At 49.8% G+C, this 22,595-nt stretch overlaps 7 protein-coding genes across 7 annotated transcripts; 5 read left to right on the top strand and 2 right to left on the bottom strand.

Moving 5' to 3' along the window:
• The first annotated feature begins 2,342 nt into the window (after window positions 1–2,342).
• Window positions 2,343–2,837, top strand: BDQ94DRAFT_141887 (uncharacterized protein). The gene has a single exon (XM_026765919.1). The coding sequence runs from the start codon at window positions 2,360–2,362 to the stop codon at window positions 2,660–2,662; it is 303 nt and encodes a 100-aa protein (XP_026627038.1). The 5' UTR covers window positions 2,343–2,359; the 3' UTR covers window positions 2,663–2,837.
• Window positions 2,838–6,999: 4,162 nt separating this feature from the next.
• Window positions 7,000–7,779, bottom strand: BDQ94DRAFT_169557 (rhamnogalacturonan acetylesterase; the record flags this gene model as incomplete). Its single annotated transcript, XM_026771320.1, has 1 exon — window positions 7,000–7,779. The coding sequence occupies one exon, from the start codon at window positions 7,777–7,779 to the stop codon at window positions 7,000–7,002; it is 780 nt and encodes a 259-aa protein (XP_026627037.1).
• BDQ94DRAFT_141884 (uncharacterized protein) lies at window positions 7,571–8,094 on the bottom strand. Its single transcript, XM_026765918.1, has one exon. The coding sequence runs from the start codon at window positions 8,066–8,068 to the stop codon at window positions 7,805–7,807; it is 264 nt and encodes an 87-aa protein (XP_026627036.1). The 5' UTR covers window positions 8,069–8,094; the 3' UTR covers window positions 7,571–7,804.
• An 837-nt stretch (window positions 8,095–8,931) lies between these two features.
• BDQ94DRAFT_158979 (putative proline permease) lies at window positions 8,932–10,639 on the top strand (the record flags this gene model as incomplete). Its single annotated transcript, XM_026769022.1, has 3 exons — window positions 8,932–9,287; window positions 9,334–9,545; window positions 9,732–10,639. The coding sequence occupies 3 exons, from the start codon at window positions 8,932–8,934 to the stop codon at window positions 10,637–10,639; spliced, it is 1,476 nt and encodes a 491-aa protein (XP_026627035.1).
• A 621-nt stretch (window positions 10,640–11,260) lies between these two features.
• On the top strand, window positions 11,261–12,094 carry BDQ94DRAFT_169554 (class I SAM-dependent methyltransferase; the record flags this gene model as incomplete). Its single annotated transcript, XM_026771319.1, has 1 exon — window positions 11,261–12,094. The coding sequence occupies one exon, from the start codon at window positions 11,261–11,263 to the stop codon at window positions 12,092–12,094; it is 834 nt and encodes a 277-aa protein (XP_026627034.1).
• A 4,185-nt stretch (window positions 12,095–16,279) lies between these two features.
• Window positions 16,280–18,796, top strand: BDQ94DRAFT_158978 (glycosyltransferase family 2 protein; the record flags this gene model as incomplete). The annotated part of the gene is made up of 4 exons (XM_026769021.1): window positions 16,280–17,166; window positions 17,235–18,132; window positions 18,216–18,407; window positions 18,464–18,796. The coding sequence occupies 4 exons, from the start codon at window positions 16,280–16,282 to the stop codon at window positions 18,794–18,796; spliced, it is 2,310 nt and encodes a 769-aa protein (XP_026627033.1).
• A 1,727-nt stretch (window positions 18,797–20,523) lies between these two features.
• BDQ94DRAFT_178039 (SDR family NAD(P)-dependent oxidoreductase) lies at window positions 20,524–21,695 on the top strand. The gene is made up of 4 exons (XM_026773047.1): window positions 20,524–20,855; window positions 20,918–21,147; window positions 21,207–21,308; window positions 21,382–21,695. Exons 1-4 carry the CDS (start codon window positions 20,578–20,580, stop codon window positions 21,573–21,575), a joined length of 804 nt encoding a protein of 267 aa, XP_026627032.1. The 5' UTR covers window positions 20,524–20,577; the 3' UTR covers window positions 21,576–21,695.
• The last annotated feature ends 900 nt before the right edge of the window (window positions 21,696–22,595 follow it).

The following is a 22,595-nucleotide window of genomic DNA, read 5'->3' as shown; positions in this document are numbered from 1 at the left end:
TGGGACCGTACAACTCCCGAGGGCGAGAATGACGGCTAGATACCCCAGCCATCCTGCTTCCACGATGGAACAGAGATGCGCCTAGGCATCCAACTACCTAGGTTCATCCTTCCTCGCTTCCATCGGGCGGTGTCCAATTTTGGTTCCAGCTGCTAAGGTTAATCGACGACTTCTTTTTTTGTTCGGTTTCACCTCTGCCTTCCGTGACCCCATCTGGCAGTTGATCGTTGCCTAGTGGAGTACCTTTCCCTGTCAAGCGGACGACGATGAAGACTTGGCAGAGGCTATGGGCGAAATAATCCGGAGCTCATCGGTTGCACTAGTAGCTTCCGACATTCCACCGCCCGTTGATTGGATCTCAGCGCCGGCCATGGCTGATCATCTTGGTCGCTTTCCCCAAAGACTGGCGTCCCCTGAAGCAACTGGGGTCGGTTCCCTAGGAACAGCGCGTTCGCTCTCGATTTCCGGGAACGGACAGCCAACCAACACGAGTAATCCCTCAAAGTATCGTGCCCACGTTTGGTCGCATTGGCCAATCTTGTCTCCAATTCTGAGGAGGTCACTGGCGCACGCGAGTTTGACTTTCATGCTAAATTGTCTGAGCATGGGTATCGTCGCCATTCCGAGGCAGGCCCAAACACAACAGTAATTAAAGTGTCCGCGCATTATGCACAAGCGACCGTCTAGTTTCTATCCAGGATGTGCATGGGGGAGTGCGGATGGTTGCGGACCTGCTGACAGTCAACTTTAACGGGCGGTTGTTGGTCGCACGACCGCTGTGCAATCGCAATGAGAACTGATTTAGGACAGGACTCGCAATATCGAGATTAGTATCTCAAAGAATCGAGCAGATACATTCTGCGTGCCTTGAACCGGTGTATTCCAGTCATGACAAGAATAGCGCGGTCTAAAAACAAATGTTCTACGCCGAACGGCATACAAGAGCTCGCCCTGCTGGAGCTGCTGATATTTCTATAGAGTGCTAACTACTCACAAAGACCAGCGCACAAAAAATGATCCCATCTACTTACTGCGTTACTAACATAATTTGAAGCCCGTATGGAACCAAGATTACTGGTAGGGTTAAGTGATGGTGTTGCATGGTAACCTACGGAGCTGCACGAGGACCCCATTTATCCAGGCTTAGCTGCCCTCCTTTGCTGCCGACGTTAGTACTGCAACGACTGATTGGTTGAGCATGTCTGGCGACATCCCACGTTATGACGTCCATGGGCTTGCAGACAGCAAGTTGAGTACTAATTGCTGGCAGAGAAGATGCTTGAGAACAGCTTCCATGCATGGATCTCGCACGGGGCCCATGGTCCCTCTGCGATACGTCAATGTGGCCATGCAATATTTCCAGTCCAAGTATTGCAATGGAAGCCAGTAGGAGAACGACCAGAATCCTAGCATCACAGCTTGCGGACGTTGTCGAGCAGGGTTGCGCAACCGTCTCGAAACGAGCAGTATGGCTCGTGCGAAGCATAATTCATCTCACCCATGGATAGCGGGACACGTAGTAGTGAGCTGAGCTCGCCAGCGGTTCTTACACCCTTCCGAAGTCAGTTCCTTCATCGCACGGTCCCTCTTGCTGGCTGACCACAGACCCTCGACACCTGAGGCCACCGACAGCGCAAGCGTCCTTTAGTGCGGTGTCATGTGGTGCACCGATGGTATTATTCGTATCGATAGAGCAGGTAAGCAATACCCTTGGATCTACACATGCGCACCGTCACCACCCGGACCAGCTACTACTGCTGAAGCCCGAGAAAGAAATGGGTATCCGGCAGGACGCTAGCATCCCCTTATATACAGGTACCAAATGCGGAGATACCAATCAACTTGTTGGCGTTGCCGCAACCTTCGATCCGCCGTCAAGGTTACCGAGGAACGACACGTTAGTACACCTGTCAAAAACCGAGTAATCTGAAACTAACCAGTCTGGGGTCCCGTTGCGGAAGATCTCCTACCAGTGCCTCCTTAGTGCTCGACTGGAGACTGCGGGCCCGAGGGCGTTGTGGATTAGGGGCGGGTGCGATCGTGTTACTTGACCACTGGATGTATATGAGATTCACCAGCCCCCGTGCATTCCCAGAATAATAAGAAAACAAGAAATGGGGACACCCTGCCTTTCCGCAAGTTGCGACGAACGCTGTGCTATACAGACGCCAACTAGCGAAGCGGATACCTAGAGCCGCCCGACTCGAGCGTGTACATATGCGAAGATGCCGACGATCTGAGACGCATCCAGAGGACGTGTTGCACAGATGATAGGCGCATGAAGCATCAACCTAGTAATCTGAGCAGGCTTGGCAACAGGATACAGACAGGGATCTAGCAACGGGTGTCACGGACCACTATGATCCGGTATGGTGCACTGCAGCGTCATCAGCCCTCCTGTACTCCGTACGGACGGCTACCCATCCATACGAAGCATAGAACAATCGCATTGTCGATCCTGCGCGACGCGAGTAACAGGCAGCCTGAGAGAGAAAGAAAAAAAAAAATCTCCGACGGCGTGCATGGCGATCGTGGAATACAGGCGCCTTGGTGGTCTTTGCTCGAGCGGATATGCAAGATGGCATCATGGGCGCGAGATAACTTCTGCACGGGCCGTGGGACTCGTCACAAAAGTAATAATACTTACAGGATAAGGCTGTAAGCACTGGATCGAGGTACTCAGCCTGTACTCACTGGGATCTCACGCGTGCTGTCTTCGCGGTACTTCAGGGATGCCAATCATCATTCTGCGCAGGCTGTACGATGAGGGATATTCAAGTAGCCCTGGTCGACATTGGGATACAATGGGCCCTTGATCTAGGTGCTTAACAGCTGTTACATGCTCTGGTCGACTGGACGGGAGCACGAAATGCCTCTAGGGCTGATTTGCTATCAGATGGCCGGATATAAGTCCCTAATTACGGGCGACTGAAGTAGTAGCACGCCATTCCCTAGTAGCTCCGACAATCCCCCAATGGCCGAGTAAGAGTAAATTAAGGACCGGGATGATGATAGGCCCGCTGTCACTGCAGTTGTCCTTTCTTACTACTACTAGTACTATCCCACCCCACCAGTGCTGGTCTCCACTCTATGCAGCAGCCAGTAATGGCAGTCCGTCATAATGTAGTGTTACACCTGGCTGGTGGGCATCCCTCCACACTGCAATTGGCACGGGAGGCCCTCCCCTCCACATTGGTTTGGCGTGTAGGAAGAAGTATCCAGTTGTATTCCAGTCGGTCTCCCACACCATCGCGATAATAATCTAGGCCCAGACATAGTTAGTTTAAGTAGCACTAAAGTAGCAACGTGCAATGGTGTCGCGATTAATAATGCACCTCTGGCTTCGGAGTGTGATTTAATTTAATACTTAGATACGTGACCAACAATCAGGTGGTTGGAGTAAGTAATAATAATACCTCGCTGACTTGCACTTCAATGACCCCAACCGGCCTAGTAAGATGTGATTATTAGCAACTACTATACGCACACTAACTATCCACCTTCCCTCCCATGTATGCAATATGTACGCGCTCCCCCATCTGTGGAGAAAGCTCGGCCTGATTGTTGCATGATATGTATGTAACCTTGCTAGTTGCCAATTGCCAGTTGCCACTCACTGCACATATTTCTCAAACCACAGCATTGCAGAAAATATGGTGGAAAGCGCGCGCACACACACAAAAATAATACCCCACTACACCACTACTAACAACCAGTACCCGCCACCTTCACACCCATTACTTACTAGACAGGGATTCTCCCAGTAGCACCTAACACACAAGACCATTGAAAAGCTGACTCGACCGTTCCTGGTGCTACGCGGTCTCGCACTAGGCACATAAGACCTACAGTAGCGTTATGCAGCAAGCAAAAGTAATTGAAGTTAGCGCGCAATTCGACCATTGCTTTTTTTCCCTTTTTTTTATTTCCTATTTTTTTTTTTTCTCTCAATAATTGCTTTGCTAGGCTTGCCGCCAGCTAAACCTGTTTTGTATCTCCCCTAGTAATTTTCTACTAGCAATGCAAGCGCCATCGTATCTATACTCGATGTAATATCCGCAGTTACTCCGAGAAGACTCTTCTGGGTTCTCGTAAAGTATTTGTAAGTTTCACTACACTGGTTAGATGTATTATTCTTTCACTGTGTTACTCCAACCAGCTGTGGAGTGGTGGAGCGGAACTGCGGCTGAGCCTTGACGATCCTGCACGCTACGGGAACGGGATTATGCTGGTTTCTTGCTTGCTGTCTTGCTGTCTTGTTGTTGCTGCTGCTGCTGCTCGGATGAGGGATATTTTCGGCCAGAACGGTTGGTGTCGGATCAGTTGCTCCATATACTTTTTTCAGATGTTGTTTTTTTTCTGTTTCTAGTTCCTCGGTTGTGTGGGATGTGATAATACTTTTTCCTTTTCCTCTCTTCTTAATACGTGTTTACAAAGCATGTGTGTGTCGTAAAGTAAATCCATAATCCATTAGAAAGACTAATGTCCCAACCACTCACTCACTCACTCAATCCCATTGTGCGAAAAAAAAAAAAAAAATGGCTGAACTCCTAGGTAGATAGATAGGTAAGTCACTATCTACCACACCTATCTGCATAGCTCCCCACCAACTGCTATTTTCCTTTCCGAGGTACCCATCCGTCATTCCGTTCGCATGGAGCAACACTGATAGGCACACACACACCCACATTCACACCAAAGAAGAACTAACCTAGCGCCATAGCGCTGGCCTTTCTAAATCTTCCCGTGCCACGGGCCGCCGTGCAGAACGCGTTGCAGGAAGGGAGAAAATAAATAACAGTTAGTCTAGATAGATAGTAGGAGGTAAGGAAAGGTATCCACGTCCGCGCGCGCCCGCCCCGGCCGCCCGTCATTTTCAACCAGCCCACACCTACCTTCTTACTGCAGTTTAGCTACAGAGTTACTAAAAGTCGACCGGTGCACGCACAGGCCTTTTGGTGGTCCCTGCATCCGAAACGCGAAGTTACGCTACTGTCTTTACTTGTTACTGGATGGGGTCGCTGGTTGTGTGATTGATCGGATGACGGATGTTGAGTTAGTGTGTGGTAGTGTAGGGAGTAAGGGGGAGTTCCGTGAGGAAGTGGTATTTCAACTGCTACTTAATGCTATATTCCGGGGGGCTTATAGGGGACTGACTGACTGAATGCCTGGTGAAGAATGGGTGAGACACTGAGTGACAGACACTCATGTATTGAGTATTGTATGGGTACCGGCTGTATGCAATCAAGAGGAACGGAGATAAGCCGATCCTTTCTGAGTAGTTATTCGATGCGACGGCCGAGAGAGCGCGCTGCTACTAACTTAGTAGTTAGCTCACTAATTTACTAGTAAGTTAGTTAGTTAGTTACCTGAGTACTCGGGACTGGCTGGACTGGACTGCTGCTATTGCTATTATTGTCTCGTCTCATGCACACCCGAACTCTAGACTTCACTGTCACCTTCTTGATTCGGGGTTTGCCTCCTTCCCTGGCGTCTGAGATGACCCTTTTCTTTCGCTGCTGTTATTTTTGGTCAATGTAACTGAGTGATGTCGGATGAAGATTGCCGATCAGTAAGTAGCTGAAGCTGGGCGTGTGGTGTGTGGTGTGTGCCAGCTGAGTCTGGTGATGATGATGGTGGTGGTGGTGCGTTGAGGGATTTCTCGGGGAGTTCGACATTTCCTTCTCCTAAGTACCATTCCGGTAGCCTATACTTACTGCTACTTCCTGTGTCTACCAGACAGTCTTCCATTTACTTTCGCTGCAGAGGATTGTCTGCTGACACCGAACCTTGCAGAACCCATGCAATAATTAACATAACATTGCATACATAGAAGACTGTATTTCGCCGTGCTATAGATCTGGGCTGACGCGCTGCGCAGGTATGTCATCTGGCAGCAGAAGCTTGTTTGTCATTGTTTTTCGACCGTGGTGCTGTGATTGGATATTGTGCGTATGGGTGCAGAGGTCACGGTCTTTAGAGACTTTGCTGGGAGGAGGTGAAGGGTTCCAATGTTGCAATGAAACAGAACGTCTGAGAAGACCTGCTAATGGAGTATGAAGGTCTGTTCAATACATTCAAGTGTAGAGCTCTTAGGGCATACGTCGTACTGCAAAGCCTTATTTTCACAGCATCCATGAATATCACATGCGTTCGTTCACTGCTCATTACGTAGGCGGATCATAGATCCTTTCAACGCTCTTATCATCCGAATGCTCGTGAGATATTGCTGCAGTGACATTATTTATTTGTGCAGACTCTAGTTGCATGCATATAACTCATCATTGCACGTAAGGAGCCTCATATTTGCACCGTCTTTGACACCAGCTCCAGATAGCAATACTACTGCCTCAGGCAGACTGATGTATATTGTGGGGGGCCAAATGCCCCAAGCAGGTTGAAAAGGGAAATGTCCTGTTCTCATGAGATGCAGTAGCAGATAACAACAGGAAATGTAGGCCTCGAGGGCTTGTACGAGTCTCATGACAATGACATACTGATAGCTTATATTAATTCCACAGCAAGCAGGTCTATATGATTAAGGATGTTACACTAGACCGTTCTATTTTGCTAAGCTGAGTCAGTAGAGCAGACCATCGGAGGTTATTCGATTCAAAGGATATATTCAGTTGGCTCTAAATGGCACGGAGGATGCACAGGCGTTTTGACTGTGAGCTACAGAGGCGTTGTGTGAAGACCAGATGCACTTTGTGTATAGATCGCCTATGTAGGCTAACAAAGCAGCATGCCATTGTGGGAGTTGAAAGGGACTGGAACAGCAATAATAGAATCACGCTGGTCATAACATGGTGTTGGCCAGATCATATGCCACACTGAGATATTTCAGAATAAAGTTGTAACAACTGTCCTTTTCTGCTTGGTAGATACCATCTACCAACCATTGATCATGGGTAAAAACACTATATAAGTGCAACACATGCAGATTCACATTCCATCAAGAAACTAGGAACATCCAGTTCCACCAAACAACCCTGAAATTTAGGGCCAATAGTACTTGCCTTCCTCCAAGGCTGCCAAAAGCTTCGCATTCACCTTAACATACCCATCACTCTTCAACTCTGCGAAATCCTGATCAATCAACGAAGCCACCATCCCCCCAAACACTATGCTTCCCTCCCCATTCAGATGCGTATAATCATCCGACGCCAAGTTATACGTATACGCATCGGCCGGCCCAATACTATTCAAGTAATCCGTACTTGCCTTATTCAAATCAATATAAGATGTGTCTGTAATCTTTGCAGCATCAATAGTCGCCGCTCTCTGGTCCGCCAAATTCTCAATCACGAGTGGTGTGCCAGTGGAATTGTCGTAGTTGCGACGGGACAATGGCGTGACCAGAATAGGTGTGCCTCCTGCATTCTTGACATCCTTTGCAAATTGTTCTAGGTTACTGGTGTATTCAGCCAAGGAGATATTCGCGGCGGGCTTCTGGTCGTTGTGTCCGAATTGGATGGTCACAAAGGCTCGGTAGTCGGACTTGTATTCTGCGACCTTGGAGAGGACGGTGGCCCAGTCGCCTCCGGAGCGGAAGCTGACAGTGGTGGCTCCGTTGTGACCGTAGTTTATACCTTTGGCTCCCTTGTGGAGTGTCGTGTTGATGAACCCGTCGCCCCAGCCGCCTCCGCCGCTGGATTGGACGGCGGTGGTGCTGTCGCCGGCTAGGAGGAAGAAAGGAGGTATATCATTCCTCGGCGTGAGGTGAGATGGAAGAGCAAAAATGGAGGTGAAGAATAAGGAAAGAGGAGAGAGCTTCATTGTGACTGCCGTGGATGCTTGTCGGTTATCCAGCGCAAGTCATATTGTGACCGACACCACCAACTGCTTTATATCGCATATTCCCCGGTAGTCCAGGCAGATGGAATGAAATGATTCCACCAACGGGAAAAATGGTGAAAACAAGTCCTGCTTGTAAAGTCGATGCATATATGCAGATCTCATGGCGTTGCGTCGGGCGTTGGTGGTTCTTTGCATCCGGGGGGTTTTTGCCATTGGGCAACGAGAGCCAATGTAAGAATGAATAAAGCAAGCCAAGCGTTTGCATCATTGAGTCAGTATGCAAGTCGGTATGCTTTGCACCGCTACTCCGAAGCCACAAGGATGGCGTTGATTCAAATCCCGAAGAAAAGAGGGGAAGTCACAGGAGCCTTCCAAGCCCGAGCGAGGGTAATCTGGGGTAAACAGCGGGGAAGGTCTTGAAGAAATATGAGCAAGTGAATATAGACTAGCTTTGAGGATACATAGTAATACTCATCATTTCTGCAATCTTTCTATAGTCGCTCGATCTTACCCAGTGCACCCGGCAAGCGGCAGACTAGTCAGGCATAACATGTTTGTCAGAAACGTTGAAGCACTGGAAACCCATGACACCAGTGGGTAGATCCTTTGGCGTCTTCCGCTTTAGGTGATGCTGGGTCTTTTATACTGGGATTTCATCAGCCATTCATTATTCATTTTTGTGCATCGGTTGAGCTTGTCGCGCCTGCTTTCCGACAAGTGTATAAGGTCATCGAAATGCCATGTTCTTATCCATCAGTGAAGAATCAATCTTCGCAGACGATCACGGTTGAAATGCAGATAAAAACGGGAACGAGGGCGCGTGAGCTTATCACTTGGCGAGATTGGCATCGCCATCTCCTCCCTCTTCCGGCAAAGTGATAACTCTGATAACATCGGCCGTCCAACTGATTGATCGTCCAACGATCCAGCCTCTTATCGCGATCCGTGTCCTGCTCCTCCACGAATAGCATCACCCAATGTGCTTCCCCAGACTTCTTCGCGGAAACCTTCCATTATCTCCATCTGCAAATTGAGCGACACTTATCAGTTCCTGCCGTCAATGCAGACGAACGACAGAGTTAATAATGGGTGGCATCGCCGTTCCCATCCACGGTTTCGTCAGAATTAGCCATGGGAAAGTCAACTTCAGTCACTAGCACAGCCAGAGAATCCGGAGGCGATAGCCTCTCCCATACAGAAAATGGAACGGTCATTGAATACCACGAAACTAAACGTGGTCTTTCTTCTCGCCATGTGCAGTTGATGGCCATTGGGGGATCGATTGGAACAGGCCTATTTGTCGGTATCGGTTCTTACCTCCGTGATGCCGGGCCTCTGTCCCTGTTCCTGGGGTATCTCTTCTATGGCGTTCTGTTCATCTGGCCCACAAACCTATGCGTGGGTGAGATGTGCGCCTACCTGCCAATCCGAGGATCTATCTTCGAACTAGCAGCGCGGTACATCGATCCAGCCTTCGGATTTGCAATGTACGTGAGCCCGAGACATTTCCAACTCATACACTGACATCTGTAGGGGCTGGGTATACTTTTACGGCGGACTCATGCTTCTCTGCACCGAGTACTCCGCTGTGGCGACGGTGATGCAGTACTGGAACACCAGCGTCAACCCAGCCGTCTGGGTCGCCATGGCCATGGTCGTATGCTTCCTCCTGAACATCGTCGCCGTAAAATACTATGGAGAGACCGAATTCATCATGGCCTCCACCAAGATCCTCCTTCTCATCGGTCTGGTCCTCTTGACCTTCATCACCATGCTCGGCGGAAATCCCCACCACGACATCTACGGCTTCCGCAATTAAACACACGGCGTCATGTACGAATACTACACCACTGGCAACACCGGCCGCTTCCTGGGCTGGTTCTCCGTTGTTGTGTACGCCGCTTTCTCCGTCGCTGGACCCGACCTTCCAGCCCTGGCCGCCGGCGAGATCGAAAACCCGCGCTTCACGATTCCCCGCGTCGTCAAAATGACCTTCTACCGTATCGTCGGCTTTTACGTCATTGGGGTCCTCGCCGTGAGTATCATCTGCTCCCCAAACGACCCTCGTCTCATAAGCGCCATCGAATCCTCTGCTGCTGGATCCGCCGCCTCTCCATGGGTGATTGGCATCCAGAATCTCGGCATCCACGGCCTTCCCGGCTTCATCAACTTCCTCATCCTCCTAGCCGGCTGGTCCTGCGGAAATGCCTACCTCTACAGCTCCAGCCGCACCCTCTACTCGCTCGCACGCGATCACCAAGCCCCTGCCTTTCTCCTGAAATGTACCTCCGCCGGAGTCCCTATCAACTGCGTTCTCGTCGTCTCCCTCCTCTCTTGCATCACATTCCTCGTCGCCGATACCTCTGCCGTCACGGTCTTCTACTGGTTCGTCGACCTCACCACCACCGCCTTTATCCTCACCTACACCGGCATGGTCTGCGTCTTCCTAGCCTGGTATCGTGCGCTCAAGGCACAGGGCATCGATCGGAAGACGTTCCTCCCCTGGGCGTCGCCGTGTCAGCCGTACGCAGCTATTGTGGCATTGATCATTGGGTGCTTGGTGACGCTGTTTAATGGGTTCACAGTGTTTGTCCCGTTCAGTGTAGAGGGGTTTATCACTTCGTACTTCGGCGTGGCGTTCTGGGCCGTCATGTTCCTGTTTTGGAAGGTGTATCAGGGCACGAAGTGGGTGGATCCGGCAAAGGCTGATATATTTTCTGGCAAGGCTGAGGTCGATGCTGAGTGTAGGGTTTGGGAAGATGGAGGATTCTTGGAGCGGCGGAGGGCGGAGTTGGCAAAGATGCATTGGGTGAGAAGGTGGTGGGAGAAGATGTGGTAGGATAGATATCAGTGTCTAGGAGAGGCCTTACTGGAGTACTGGCAGTAACATCCAAATGATAGGATAGTAGTAATGGAAATTGAGGGTTGGTTGGCGTCGGCTGATCGTTCTTCCTGAAACGGGCAGTCCTAGAGAACTACTGCAAAGTGTGACTGTGGAAATGGTGTCTCAAATAACGAAAAAGAGGTGACTACAATTTTAAAGTGTTTGAATATTTCCCCTTCTATTCGAAGTCCCAAATGTAAACATCCGGAGGAAGAGGTTGAGAGCGATCATACAAGGTCGTCCGGAGTAGTATGGTCCGAGCATGAAGTAGCCTTAAGACGTCTTAGCCCCATTGTACCAATCACTAGTTCGAAGTGAGCGCGAGGAGCAAGATGCATTGTTAATTAATTCATCTATAGTTAACGACTGTCACTATTCCGATGCATTAAGTCCAGGATGGAAGAGACAGCACCTAGTATGACCTCACAGACGGAGTTACCGGACATAAGCGACACAATCTTCACTTGTATATATGGCTATCACCCAGAGGATTTGACATCAACTTTCGGGCTCTTTCATCCTCAACAGCATCAGGACCAAATACTCTCACATCCCTCTTAGTTACTACTATCAGCCATGTCCCCATCCCAAACATCCATAATCCAATCTATCTACGACGAACGCAGCCCCAACTACGACACCTCCCACCACGGCGCCCTAGCAGAAGCATACATCCGCACCGCAGCACCCCGCGAAGGCGAATCCGTGCTTGACCTCGCCTGCGGCACAGGACTGGTATCCTTTCTCGCTGAGCAAGCCGTCGGCAAATCTGGCCTCGTTGTCGGAGTCGACATCAGTCCCGGCATGCTGGATGTGGCGCGTCACAAGGCCCAGCAGACCGGTTCAAATGTGACGTTCCTTCAACATGATATCTCTGATTTATCGGGTGTCGGACTAGAGAGGATGCTTCCTCGCGGAGAGGAGGGCTTCGATCTGATTACTTGTGCTGCGGCGTTGGTGTTATTGCCTGACCCCGGGCGGGCGGTTAGGGGCTGGATGCGGTGGTTGAAGCCTGGTGGGAGGATCGTGACGGATGTGGCGGCGAGAGATGTTCATGTTCCTAGTCGGATCTTTAAGAGAATTAGTGGTGATTTGGGGATGGAGTTGGTGTGGGATGAGAGTTGGGTACAGGGGGAATGGTCTTTGAGGGAGCTTCTAGAGGGGGCAGGGCTGGTGGTGAAGACGGTTTTCTTGACGGAGTCGTTTCAGGATCGTGTGTATAGTGTTGCTAATGCTGGAGAGGTGTTTGAAAGGGCTGTTTCTAGTCCGATGTTTCGGAATTTCGGTGATTCAGGGGTGAGGGATGAGGCGAAGAGGTTGTTTGTCAAGAGGTTTGCTGAGGAGGCGGGTGCGGAGGGGGTGTTGGTCGATGAGGCGAAGATGTATCTGGCTGTCGCGTATAAATCGTAGAGAGACTTGTGTCTGAATTAAATGAGATTGATGTGTTTATTGAGGTGATTGTAGTGATGAGTTGTGTTGAGGCCACAAGTTGGGGATGGGGTTTGGGGAAGTACAGGATCGTGCACGTCACTCGGTCATATGCAGTGTGGTAGAGCATGTCCGCAGTAAGGGCTCTGGGGCATTTTGGGCAGGAGAAAGTGGCAGATTTCTCGCGACAGTAAGGAAGTTATTCCACTAATGTTAGGGAGTGACACGCTTGTCAAGAAAATCAAGAGGCTCAGTTGAGCGAAGTCCAGGTATTGGACACTTGGCAAACATATATATATCAACTGACATAAACCTTTGGTGACCGATTATGGGCCTCCTAATGTTGTCTAACTATGCATATTTAAGGCTTAGGCCACTGCAGATTATATAGCTTTATATACCATCAAGAAAGAAGATTTTGGGAATAGTTCGTGAGGATGCCCCCTTGATTAATCAGGTTGAGAGAACCCCGAATGTGCGGAGAGGATGACACTCGCACACATACTATCTGTCGATATTGTACTTGCACCGGTAGTACTAGTAGTATATATTTTGGACTTGTGCATAACACCGCATTTTCACATTACAAGGGAAGCTCAATGGCAAAACACACAGTAGATAAGCCTTTCGTACTAGTACTGAATGGTTGAGAAATGTTGAAGCATTGACAATAATATATAATTAGTTATATTAGGCCCCATACAGATCCGAGACATACAGAGGAACAGAGGACCATCTTCTTGGTAACTTCGACCGCATTTTAGTTACAGCATTGGCCGCGGTATAGCCACAGAACCTACTTGGTGCCGTTATCTCGACCAGCCTTGGCCGGCAGTTCCAGTATAGCGGACATTGGGAGGTACCTCATGTTTACAGATGTTCATGCTCTGTGAATGTTGATGCGAGGCCATTGAAAGAGATATCATCTGACCTTGTTGGTGGCTCCTTCTTCCTTTGAATCTATGATTTCCAGATCAGGAACGGCCTTCGCATTTCAATTAAGTCTGACTCTACCATCATCTACTTCCGGAACGTCGTTGGCAAGCATACTGCCATCGAGGGCACTGACAGACGCGCATCTCCTCGATATCGCAGGCTCGTCAAAGCTAGGCGGGTGATCTCAAGTGGTATGACTATCGTCAATTCCTTTTCCTTCTCCTAGTTTCTTGATGGGTACATTTCTCCACAGCTGAACCCGTGAGATATGGTGCTTGGATTCCCAATCCACTCATAGCATTCTTCGAGTGTCCTAACACTATTGCTTCTAGGTCACAATATGAATCCCTTGGGAATGGGCCGGCTATGTACAGGCAAATGAACATGACATCTCAGCACCAGGCACGCTTTGACCTCTCAAGACTGAATCATGTTTCGAACTCACTGAGTCAAGTGTTTCTCCACGGCAACGATGAGTACAAAAGATGAAATGCCCGCAGGAGAAGATGCATTGCTGATGGCTGGATTTGCAGTCCAATCAGGACACCGGCAAACATTTCATTAACGTATTGTACATAAAGAATGGGATAATTACGTGGGGAATTCATGGGCTTATGCCGTGGAGATGGCGGCATAGCGTAATCAGCGGGTAAGACCTGCTAAGCCCGCAACGGATACTCCTTGCTTTCTTTTCAAATCCCGAAGAGTATGACACCTGCCGAACCATGGAAAAGACTGGCTCTATACTAGCACATGTCCGCTGTCATAATGATAAATTGTTACACGATATCATGTCAAATGATTAGCTCGACTGTCCTCACCTTCCACCATATAGGTCCGTACACGGTGATAACAACCGATGAGGCTTCTGTCTCTCAGCTCCACACAAAATAGCTCTACGGAATGGAGAATGCCTATCTGCTGGGTCTAGCAACATCACGAGTATCTTGCATGGCTATCGCGCCACAGACAGTGTAAGGAAAGCTTCTTAACCTTGTGACGGAAAATTCAACCGCGACATGTAATTGGTTCTGAGGGTGTCATAATGAAAAGCCACGAGGATGTTCTACGACTGCAACTCAGATTCTATTCGTGGAACAAGTCGAAGTCTGAAAGAATGAACACCAGATATGCACGGCCTGGACTCGTGAAAGTACTAAGTAGTGACACGAGTTGCCTGATCCGAAGCCATGTGCCCCAGAACAGAATTCTGGACTTTCCCGACAGACTGTCATGCTGTTGCCTTGTTCGGACTGTGCTCATATCCCTTACAATGAGTGTTTCTTCATACACTTTGAAGGGGTTTCTACAAGGTTCTACTATAGGGAGGAGCGGTATCACCCGTCCCCTAGATTGGAGTGTATCCCTAGAATATTGTGTCAGATCACAGAGAGCAAGATTGGTCTGATCGGTTTAATGGGTATTATCTCCAGTAATACTGATTGGATGTTAGTTGGATGTTACTGAGACACTGTGCTTGAGATGTTCCCTGTTCCCTGGTATGCTGCTTCCCGATGATTCTGAGTTTCGCGCAATTCATCCCCATATTGCTTACCTGGTGTGGCTCTATCCCTTCTTCAGCTTGCTACTATGTCAAATATTATTTCTACTTGTTTATAATCTGAATTATCGTTTGTCATCGTTTGCTGAAATCGGTCTTCGTCCTGGCCGCATCATCCCAGCCTCGACCAGAAAACCTCTACTGCAGTCCCTTGCAGGATGGCAGCCTGTGTACTGGATTGCTCCGCCTCCGAAGATCCTCATCTTTCAGCAAACCTTTGACAGTGATGGAAGCGCTTCAACGGTGGCGCGGCTGCCTATGAACACAAGAGGTGCCACCAAGAAGGCACGGGCCGTAAGATGCAGCCGGACCTCCAAGCTTGGGGACTGGAAACCGGGTAAATAAACAGTGATCGGAGTCGATGAGACCACTGGCATTTGAACGGTTTCACAAATGAACTGCTTAAACTTCAGCGTACATATTGATTAGTTACACAACATGGTTCCATGTGAGAGCAGGTACAAGTGTAATTAATAAGCTCTATAGACGGCTGCTATCCTATAACGGACAACTTGGGCTATCGATTGACGTCCTCTTCGATGTACCTAACTCATTTGGCCTCATTAATGGCCAAGCCCATGGGGAAGTGACAAGCTGTGGCTTTTGATGTTCTTTCATACAGCTCACTCCGGTTGGCGGAACTCACCTTCCGTATGAGCAGAGAAATGCCTGGATCATTAGCAGTGACCATCTGTGGTGCTGGATGATCCGCGGAAATACAGCCACAGCGAGACGTCGATGGAAGAAGGGCGAGAATACCGGATCCCATCATCTGGTATGCGGCCCAGTAATGTGGGCGGGTTTATTATCCGTCCACCAGATGAAACCATCGCCCCAATCTCCCAATCATTTTCTTCCACCTCCATCCTGGTGTACCTGTAACCCGAGTCAGTGGACTGGTCTTGTCGCAGGCCCCAGCAAACCAGCGTCTCGGATTGCCGATCTCCCTGTTTACCCCTTGCCGCCGATGGGGATGCCGTGACGCCAGGTGCGGGCGGCAGAAGATCGACCCCAATTCAGCTGGACTGGCAGCCTGAAGGAATTAACTGGAGCTCTTGGTCACAACTGAAGGACCAGCTGGTAGGACAAACCCAAACAGAGTCTACTGTGACAAAACCAACCCTTTCTTGTGGAGTGAATTGACCACCCTAATCGGCTCAATTACAGCGGAAGTAGCTTTCACCTTTCTCCAAGGGCTCGCTCAAATATCTGGGAAAACAAAACAATCCGACCCATATGTTGACTAATATCAGATAAGGTAGGATTAGAATAAAAGGAAGGACTAAGACCAATGCCCCGGATCTTCGGTCCGTGCGCAAGGAGACTGGCATACTTCAAACCAGTTATGCTTTAAACTGCCTGGCGCTGACTCGGATCTCCGCCTAGACACTCTGAGGGCAGTATTTATGGCTTATGGGGTAGTTAATGCACACAATCATGCCATCCTGTAGATGTCATGACTCGGTCGATAAGAGGCCTCCGGGCCTCGACCGGTGTAACCATCTTTAAAGGCATTCGGATTGAATTCGGTCTGCAGACATTCCGCGCCGGCTGATCCTCGAGTAGATTCGTTATATAGATCAAGCTGTACAACCCAAAGCGCGTACCGAAGTCATAGGTCACAAGGCCGGCCTGGAGTGCGGTAGCGATAGGCTAACCACCCACCCTATATGCACAGTCCCCCTCCTGCCGAGGATGCTGACCCAGGAGAGACCCCTGGCCCTTATTGGGAATTATGCCAGGGGCCTCCTCAGGTCTGTTCTCATGACCCTGATTCTATCGAATGGTCTCATTCAGGCAGCATGGTCGCTCCAATCGATGAGCCCCTCACAGAAGAGATTGTTATTCCGGAATCTCTTCTAGCTGCCGCATCAATCAGGCAGGTATGGAATCAGGCGTCTCTGCAACCCTGGTTCCAGCAACCCGTTGCCCCCAACCCAGCAGAGGAGGTGTCGGTTGTCAAACAAAGAAAACCTGGCGCTAACTATCCGGCCACTGGAGTGAACCCAGGTGATGCCCGACGACGACAGACTAGTCATTCGGGGACTTTGGAGGAGGGCCGAGGGACAATTTACCCGCTTCTAGAGGACCAGGTGATTGTGGAGACGCCATATGGACCCCAGGGAGTGCATCCTGCTGAGCTGCAATACATCGACCCTAATCGCCCAGGTCTCGAAGATGACCCAGGAATAGTACGGGCTGTGAGTGCACAGCCTTCCATTAAACCGGACACCCCCCCAAGCATCGAACCGAGAAGGGCCAGCGAACCCACGAAAGCTTTTCGCCAGTCGTTGCGCGGTGTGGTGGATCGAGCCCGCGAAAGCAGCTTGGGGACTCTCTATAACCGGGCGACTTTGGTGAACATTAAGCACGAACGGAGATACTGGGTCCAGTTGGTGATCGAATATGGCACGTACACAATCTATGTCGCATTCGTGTATTTCGTGCTGGTGGGGATGCCTCTATGGAAAGGGGCCGTCTACTGGCTGTATTGGTTGATGCGCCACAAGTTCATCTTACAGGGAGGTTGGGCCATTGTCATCAGCCTGGCAGTTTTGTAGGTTTCTGCCCATCCGAAGCCCATGAAGAGACGTCGCTTATTGTTCCGTGCTCGCGTCTACCTAGTTATTCGTTCACACCACTTCTCGCCACCTTTGAGGACGATGCTCCGGATCACGAGTTCTATGAGAGTCGCCGCATCAGTCCGACAGCCCCCGATACTGCGTTGCTCATTCCCTGCTACCGAGCGGCATCGGTTCTGGGCCGGACCCTCGAGGCAGCCGTGAAGATCTTCCCTCCATCACACATCTTCGTGATCGCGAATGGGGACGCCCTGAGCCCAATTGACCATACTGAGGAGGTTTGCCGTCCTTATGGAGTTAATCACATATGGAGCCCGGTCGGATCTAAGATTATCGCCTTATTTGTTGGATGTTACGCTGCTAAGCGGTTTCGCTATGCTCTTCTCATCGACGACGACTGCATCTTGCCACCAAACTTCCCCGTTGTAGTGTCCCGCCTCAGCGACACCGTCCGCTGTATTGGCTACACGATCAAGGCCGTCGCTGCGGACTCCTTACCCGGCACATACTGTCAACAGGCGCAGGATCTGGAGTACAAGCTGGCGGGGCTGCAGCGCACCTTTGCCGGACGTATCGGCAGCGCAACATTCCCTCATGGGGCCATTTCTCTCTGGGAACGCTCGTTCCTGAGAGAAACGCTGCAGGATCATCCCGGGTTTTCCATCAGCGAAGACTGGTTCCTTGGCAACAGTTGTCGACGGCTCGGCGGAAGAATCCAGATGTGCAGCTCCGTGTTTGTGGAAACCCACGCACCCCCTTCGTTTCTCTTCGCTGCAGGGAAAAGACGGGGTGGGTTTGGGGAGACGACAGTTTTCAAGCAGCGATTTATGCGGTGGAACTTCTTTCTCGTGAACGGCCTGCGGTACAATGTAATCTACCTGGTGAAATCGTGGAAGTTGGGGGTATATGAAATCGGCACGAAACTATTCGTACTACAGGAGGTAAGTCCACTCTGCCTCCCATCTGGACTCCCGTCCCCGAAAGTGCTTTAGCGACATCAACGATGTGACCTAACAGGCACCAGTTATATGAGACTGTCCTTGCCATTATAGCCCCGTTCGTCCTTCCAATATCCCTCATCGTCCGCCCACGGTTCTGCATTGTTCTCATCATGGCTACCTTCGCGCTGTACTTTCTGAACGTCATTATCTTCAACGAGATCCACCTACGACTTAAGCAGGAGCGGGTCAGCTTGAAAGTCATTCTTCTCTATTATGTAAGATGAATATCTGGGACTCGCGGATAGAACGGATCTTAACCCTGGAAATGCAGATGCCATACAAGATCATGATCGCCATCATCAACGTCGGAAGCAACTACTGGTCCCTGTACAAGTATGCTCGGTATTTTGCCAAGCGACGGCCCAAGCTCACGGAAGACCACAAGGCGGTTGGACTGGTACTGAAATTGGAAGAGAGCGCGCAGAACCGGGGCCCTGGCTCCACTGGACTCGGACGCAACCTGACGGTGCGCTCAGTTGGCGTCCGGCGGAGCACTCGAATGAGCAGTGGGCCGGGCTTAGCTGCGCTTCGCAATCGGTGGTCCCTGCACAGTCACGCTGAAGAGCCGGAGGGAACGGATGTTATAATAGAGCACTACACATAAGCTTCACACGGAAGCAACCTAATATACTGCTGTGGATAGAATAATTGAACCCTGTTTCTAGGTTCGAAACTTTTTTCGATGCATTAGTCACTTAGCACATGTAATGCCTTGCATCCTCCCGCTAACCCTAATCTTAATTTTCCTTGGTAGTCAACCCTCATTAACCTATCTTCAGGACGGGAGCGCCGCTGTGGCAGTAGCCGTGACTACCGCCGCGCGTGAAGCCAGCCGTCAATGCGTCGATACACTGAGCTGAATCCATTGCCACTGGCTACGAAACCCATTGGATCGAATACTACTACCAAAGATGGATATCCCGAATATCTATCACGACAGTTTCTGAGCATTCCTGGTTGTACTACGCTCTCAACCTGTTTGTCCATTAAGAGGCACATTGACAATTAGGATATACGTACTACAAAAGTACAGTCCCCATAAACGCCCCGAGAATACCTCTGGCGAGAATATCCACCGACCATCCATTCATTCATCACTTGAATGAATGAATGCATAGGAATGGCATGTCATCAACAACGCATCAATGATATGAGGCTCTCAATCTTTTTCCTTCCGTTAAAGTTCGCATCTAGCATTCTTGCGATGCGATTCCTTGTCTCGCCCCTCTGATCGAGGGGGTGGCTTTGTTTTCTCCCTTTCAATTACTAGACTTGTTGCACCCGAGCATTCCTGCACGTCCCCCATCCTATCTGATGGTACCTTCATCCCTGGCGGATATTTCCGGCTCTGGGTCTTTCCTTTTTTTCCTTTTTTTCCTTTTTTTCTATTTGTTATTTTTTCCCCTTTTTGTAAGTTAAGAGGAATTTGGAGTAATTTGACATGAATCGTGGAGAGTGGATACTATGGGGTCGGAGTGTGGCTATGCAATTATTTTATGTGTTCTGTTTATCTGGGGATTGCAGGGATGGGTGTTGGTAATGGTGCCTGTCATGTGTAGTAGTAGCGAGGGAGCTTGCTGGATGGGAAATTGATTCTCTATTGCTATTGTGCTATGTCGAGAGAGGAGTTTTATCGCTTGTATACTTTTTTTCTTATTTCTTTCTTTTCTTTTCCTTTTCCTTTTCCTGGCCTTTTTAAGTAACACACTCTCAACTTCTGGTGTGGACTGTAGGGGAATGGTACTGAGTACATAGACCATGTATATCCGGTAGTGCATGGTGTTTGATCATGAAAATTGCAATCGATGCTTCCAACGGAACACTATGACAAGTTGCAATGTGCTAATCCCATACGTGAGACAGCAGTGACCGACGGTCACTGATGACTTTCTGGACGAGGGACTCTCGAACCGTGATACTGTAAACACGATACTTTGTCTCGGTATTCTATTAAACTTACTTCGAGTATATAATTCTCAAGACGTACAGATTGTGGGCTTTAGGATGCCATGAGAGTGTACACTAGAAGAAGACAGCAGGCGGGGTACTATATGCAGTATGCATCGGATATGCTCCGAGAGAGCAAGCTGTTGTGTGACTTGACTGACCGCAAGGGATGACATCCTCAGTCTCTTTGTCTGGTCGCATCGACCGCCTCTACCCCGCACAACTCCCACCAACAAGTCAACCCCCCTCAGTATCATGCAGCAGAACTCGCCATTGACCACTCATCAGCTGCAGGAATACGAATGCATCGAGCTCGTCTCGGTCGACGATGTCTGTCCCTCGATACGAGGGCTCATGAGTGTCGGTATATGAGGTTGATCCCTTCCCTCTTCTCTGTCGGGTGAAGCTCCATAGTCCTTAGAGTCTGTCACTGCCATCATGCGTCTCCTCAACAAGGTTGCTCTCGTCACAGGCTCGTCTTCGGGCATTGGACGGGCCATCGCTCTGCGTTATGCTCGGGAAGGAGCCAAGGTTGCCTGTGCGGACATCACTCCGACTGCACGCTCGCCGGTGCCGAACGAACTGGACATTACTACCCACGATGCGATCAGTCAAGAGGGCGGGCAGGCTTTCTTCCTGCAAACGGATGTGGGCAATGCATCCCAGATGGAAAATGCAGTGCTGAAGACTGCACAACAGTTTGGTCGATTGGATATGTATGTTTGTTGTAGAAGTCCCCTTATCTCGGCAACCGAAACAACTGACAACCTATTCGCAGTATGGTCAACAATGCAGGGGTCTCTCTTGAATCTCGGACCCCGGCTCGCATCCATGAAACCACCAATGAACTGTACGATACTACCATGCGAATCAATACGCGCTCGGTCTTTCTGGGCAGCAAGTACGCCATCACACAGATGCTGAAGCAGGATCCGCATCCTTCGGGCGATCGGGGATGGATCATCAATCTGTCATCCATTCTTGGGATCGTGGCAGCGACAGAGAATCGTAGGTTAACCCGTTCCAGATGCGACAAGGTTGGTGACGATCATGCTAAGCTGTGATAGCATCTTACTGTGCCTCCAAGGGGGCTGTCAGCAATCTCACGCGTCAGGTGGCGTTGGATTATGCGCGCGATCGCATTCATGCGAATGCTATTTGTCCGGGATGTAGGTCTCTTATCGTGTTTGCAGATTGTTGACTGTTGACTCTATTGTGAGCGGTGACTGACAAGGTATGCAGATACCCGGACAGCCATCTATGAGGAGACAACGGAGTATATGCACGCCGCGGCGGACTTGATCCGACGACATCCCTTTAATGGGCCTGGATTACCGGATGACATTGCGCGAGTGGCCGTGGTGCTAGCGAGCGAGGATGCCAGCTGGATGACGGGAGCCGTGGTTCCGGTTGATGGAGGGTATACTGCGCGGTGAGAGATCACCTGGGAAATTTCTAAGTGACAGCCATTGTACTAGGTAGAGCCTAGCGAGAGCGAACATTTAATGTCACGGAGTTCTCAGAGCCGCTCGATAGTACTAGCATCTGTGGAGAACATTATATATATATATAACGGCTTCGGCCTTGGCTGCGATGCAGGTAGAAACAAGCATATTGCCAATGAAACGCTGCCGAGGATATGTCTGAAATTTGGACTCTAATTGAAAGCTACTAGGTCCAAGCTATTCGGATCTACTAGTACTTCTAACTTTAAGCTCTTCTGGAAGACATCGAGGAAAGACATAGTGTGAGTGACCTTGACCCAAAGACACCGACCGGTACCTGATATGCAGCCTACCAATACGCTTCATAACTCACACTCGACGCGGATAACTCGGTTCTCCGTCACCGTTGAAACAGACGCTAACCCGCAAACAAGGAGAACCGAGAAGGCAGTGGGTGGCAAGGCGGATGGTCTGCAGCGGGTGGAGCATCGCCGCGGGGCATCAATTTCATTGCAGACCGAGATGCAACGAGGTCAGCAAAGCTCCGTCAATCAGAAGCGAGCGATTAGCTGCCGAGCAAACGATGAGCTAATGATCAGTCATTTGTGGCAGTCATGAAAGGACCAGAAAAGAGATAAGTGGCAATATACTCGGGTACAATGTAACAAGGCTTTCTAGAAGGACAATCGGAATCCCACCGAGCCGACCAGAGCCAGGGTCGCCGCACCAATCAGCGTGCAGCGGAGGCGCGGCTATCGTCGGGGCGCGGCAGGGTTGGGCGGGGCGGGAGCCTTTTTTGTTACTTAATTTTAACCTCTGTTTTTCTTCATTGGCTCTCCCAACTAAAAATAAGACTAAAAGAAACTGCTGGTCTGTGGGGCAGAAACACCAGGATCTTCGCCTGCTTCGATGTTACTAAGTAAGTAACCAAGCATGCTGCCGATAAGCAAAATTGTAAGAGAGGGGGTAAAATAAAGAAAAAAAAAAAAAAAAAAGCTAGATGCAGATGCA

This window comes from Aspergillus welwitschiae (assembly GCF_003344945.1).
Source record: "Aspergillus welwitschiae strain CBS 139.54b unplaced genomic scaffold BDQ94scaffold_13, whole genome shotgun sequence".
Lineage (NCBI taxonomy): Eukaryota > Fungi > Ascomycota > Eurotiomycetes > Eurotiales > Aspergillaceae > Aspergillus > Aspergillus welwitschiae.
This window is presented reverse-complemented; position numbering and strand designations above follow the sequence as displayed.

Bases quoted from the DNA above. Each gene is read 5' to 3' on its own strand.
- BDQ94DRAFT_141887 (XM_026765919.1), top strand. From the start codon at position 2,360: ATGATCCGGTATGGTGCACTGCAGCGTCATCAGCCCTCCTGTACTCCG.
- BDQ94DRAFT_141884 (XM_026765918.1), bottom strand. From the start codon at position 8,068: ATGATGCAAACGCTTGGCTTGCTTTATTCATTCTTACATTGGCTCTCG.
- BDQ94DRAFT_178039 (XM_026773047.1), top strand. From the start codon at position 20,578: ATGCGTCTCCTCAACAAGGTTGCTCTCGTCACAGGCTCGTCTTCGGGC. The intron at 20,856-20,917 runs GTATGTTTGTTG...ACCTATTCGCAG, and splicing joins CAGTTTGGTCGATTGGATAT to TATGGTCAACAATGCAGGGG. The intron at 21,309-21,381 runs GTAGGTCTCTTA...CAAGGTATGCAG, and splicing joins GAATGCTATTTGTCCGGGAT to ATACCCGGACAGCCATCTAT.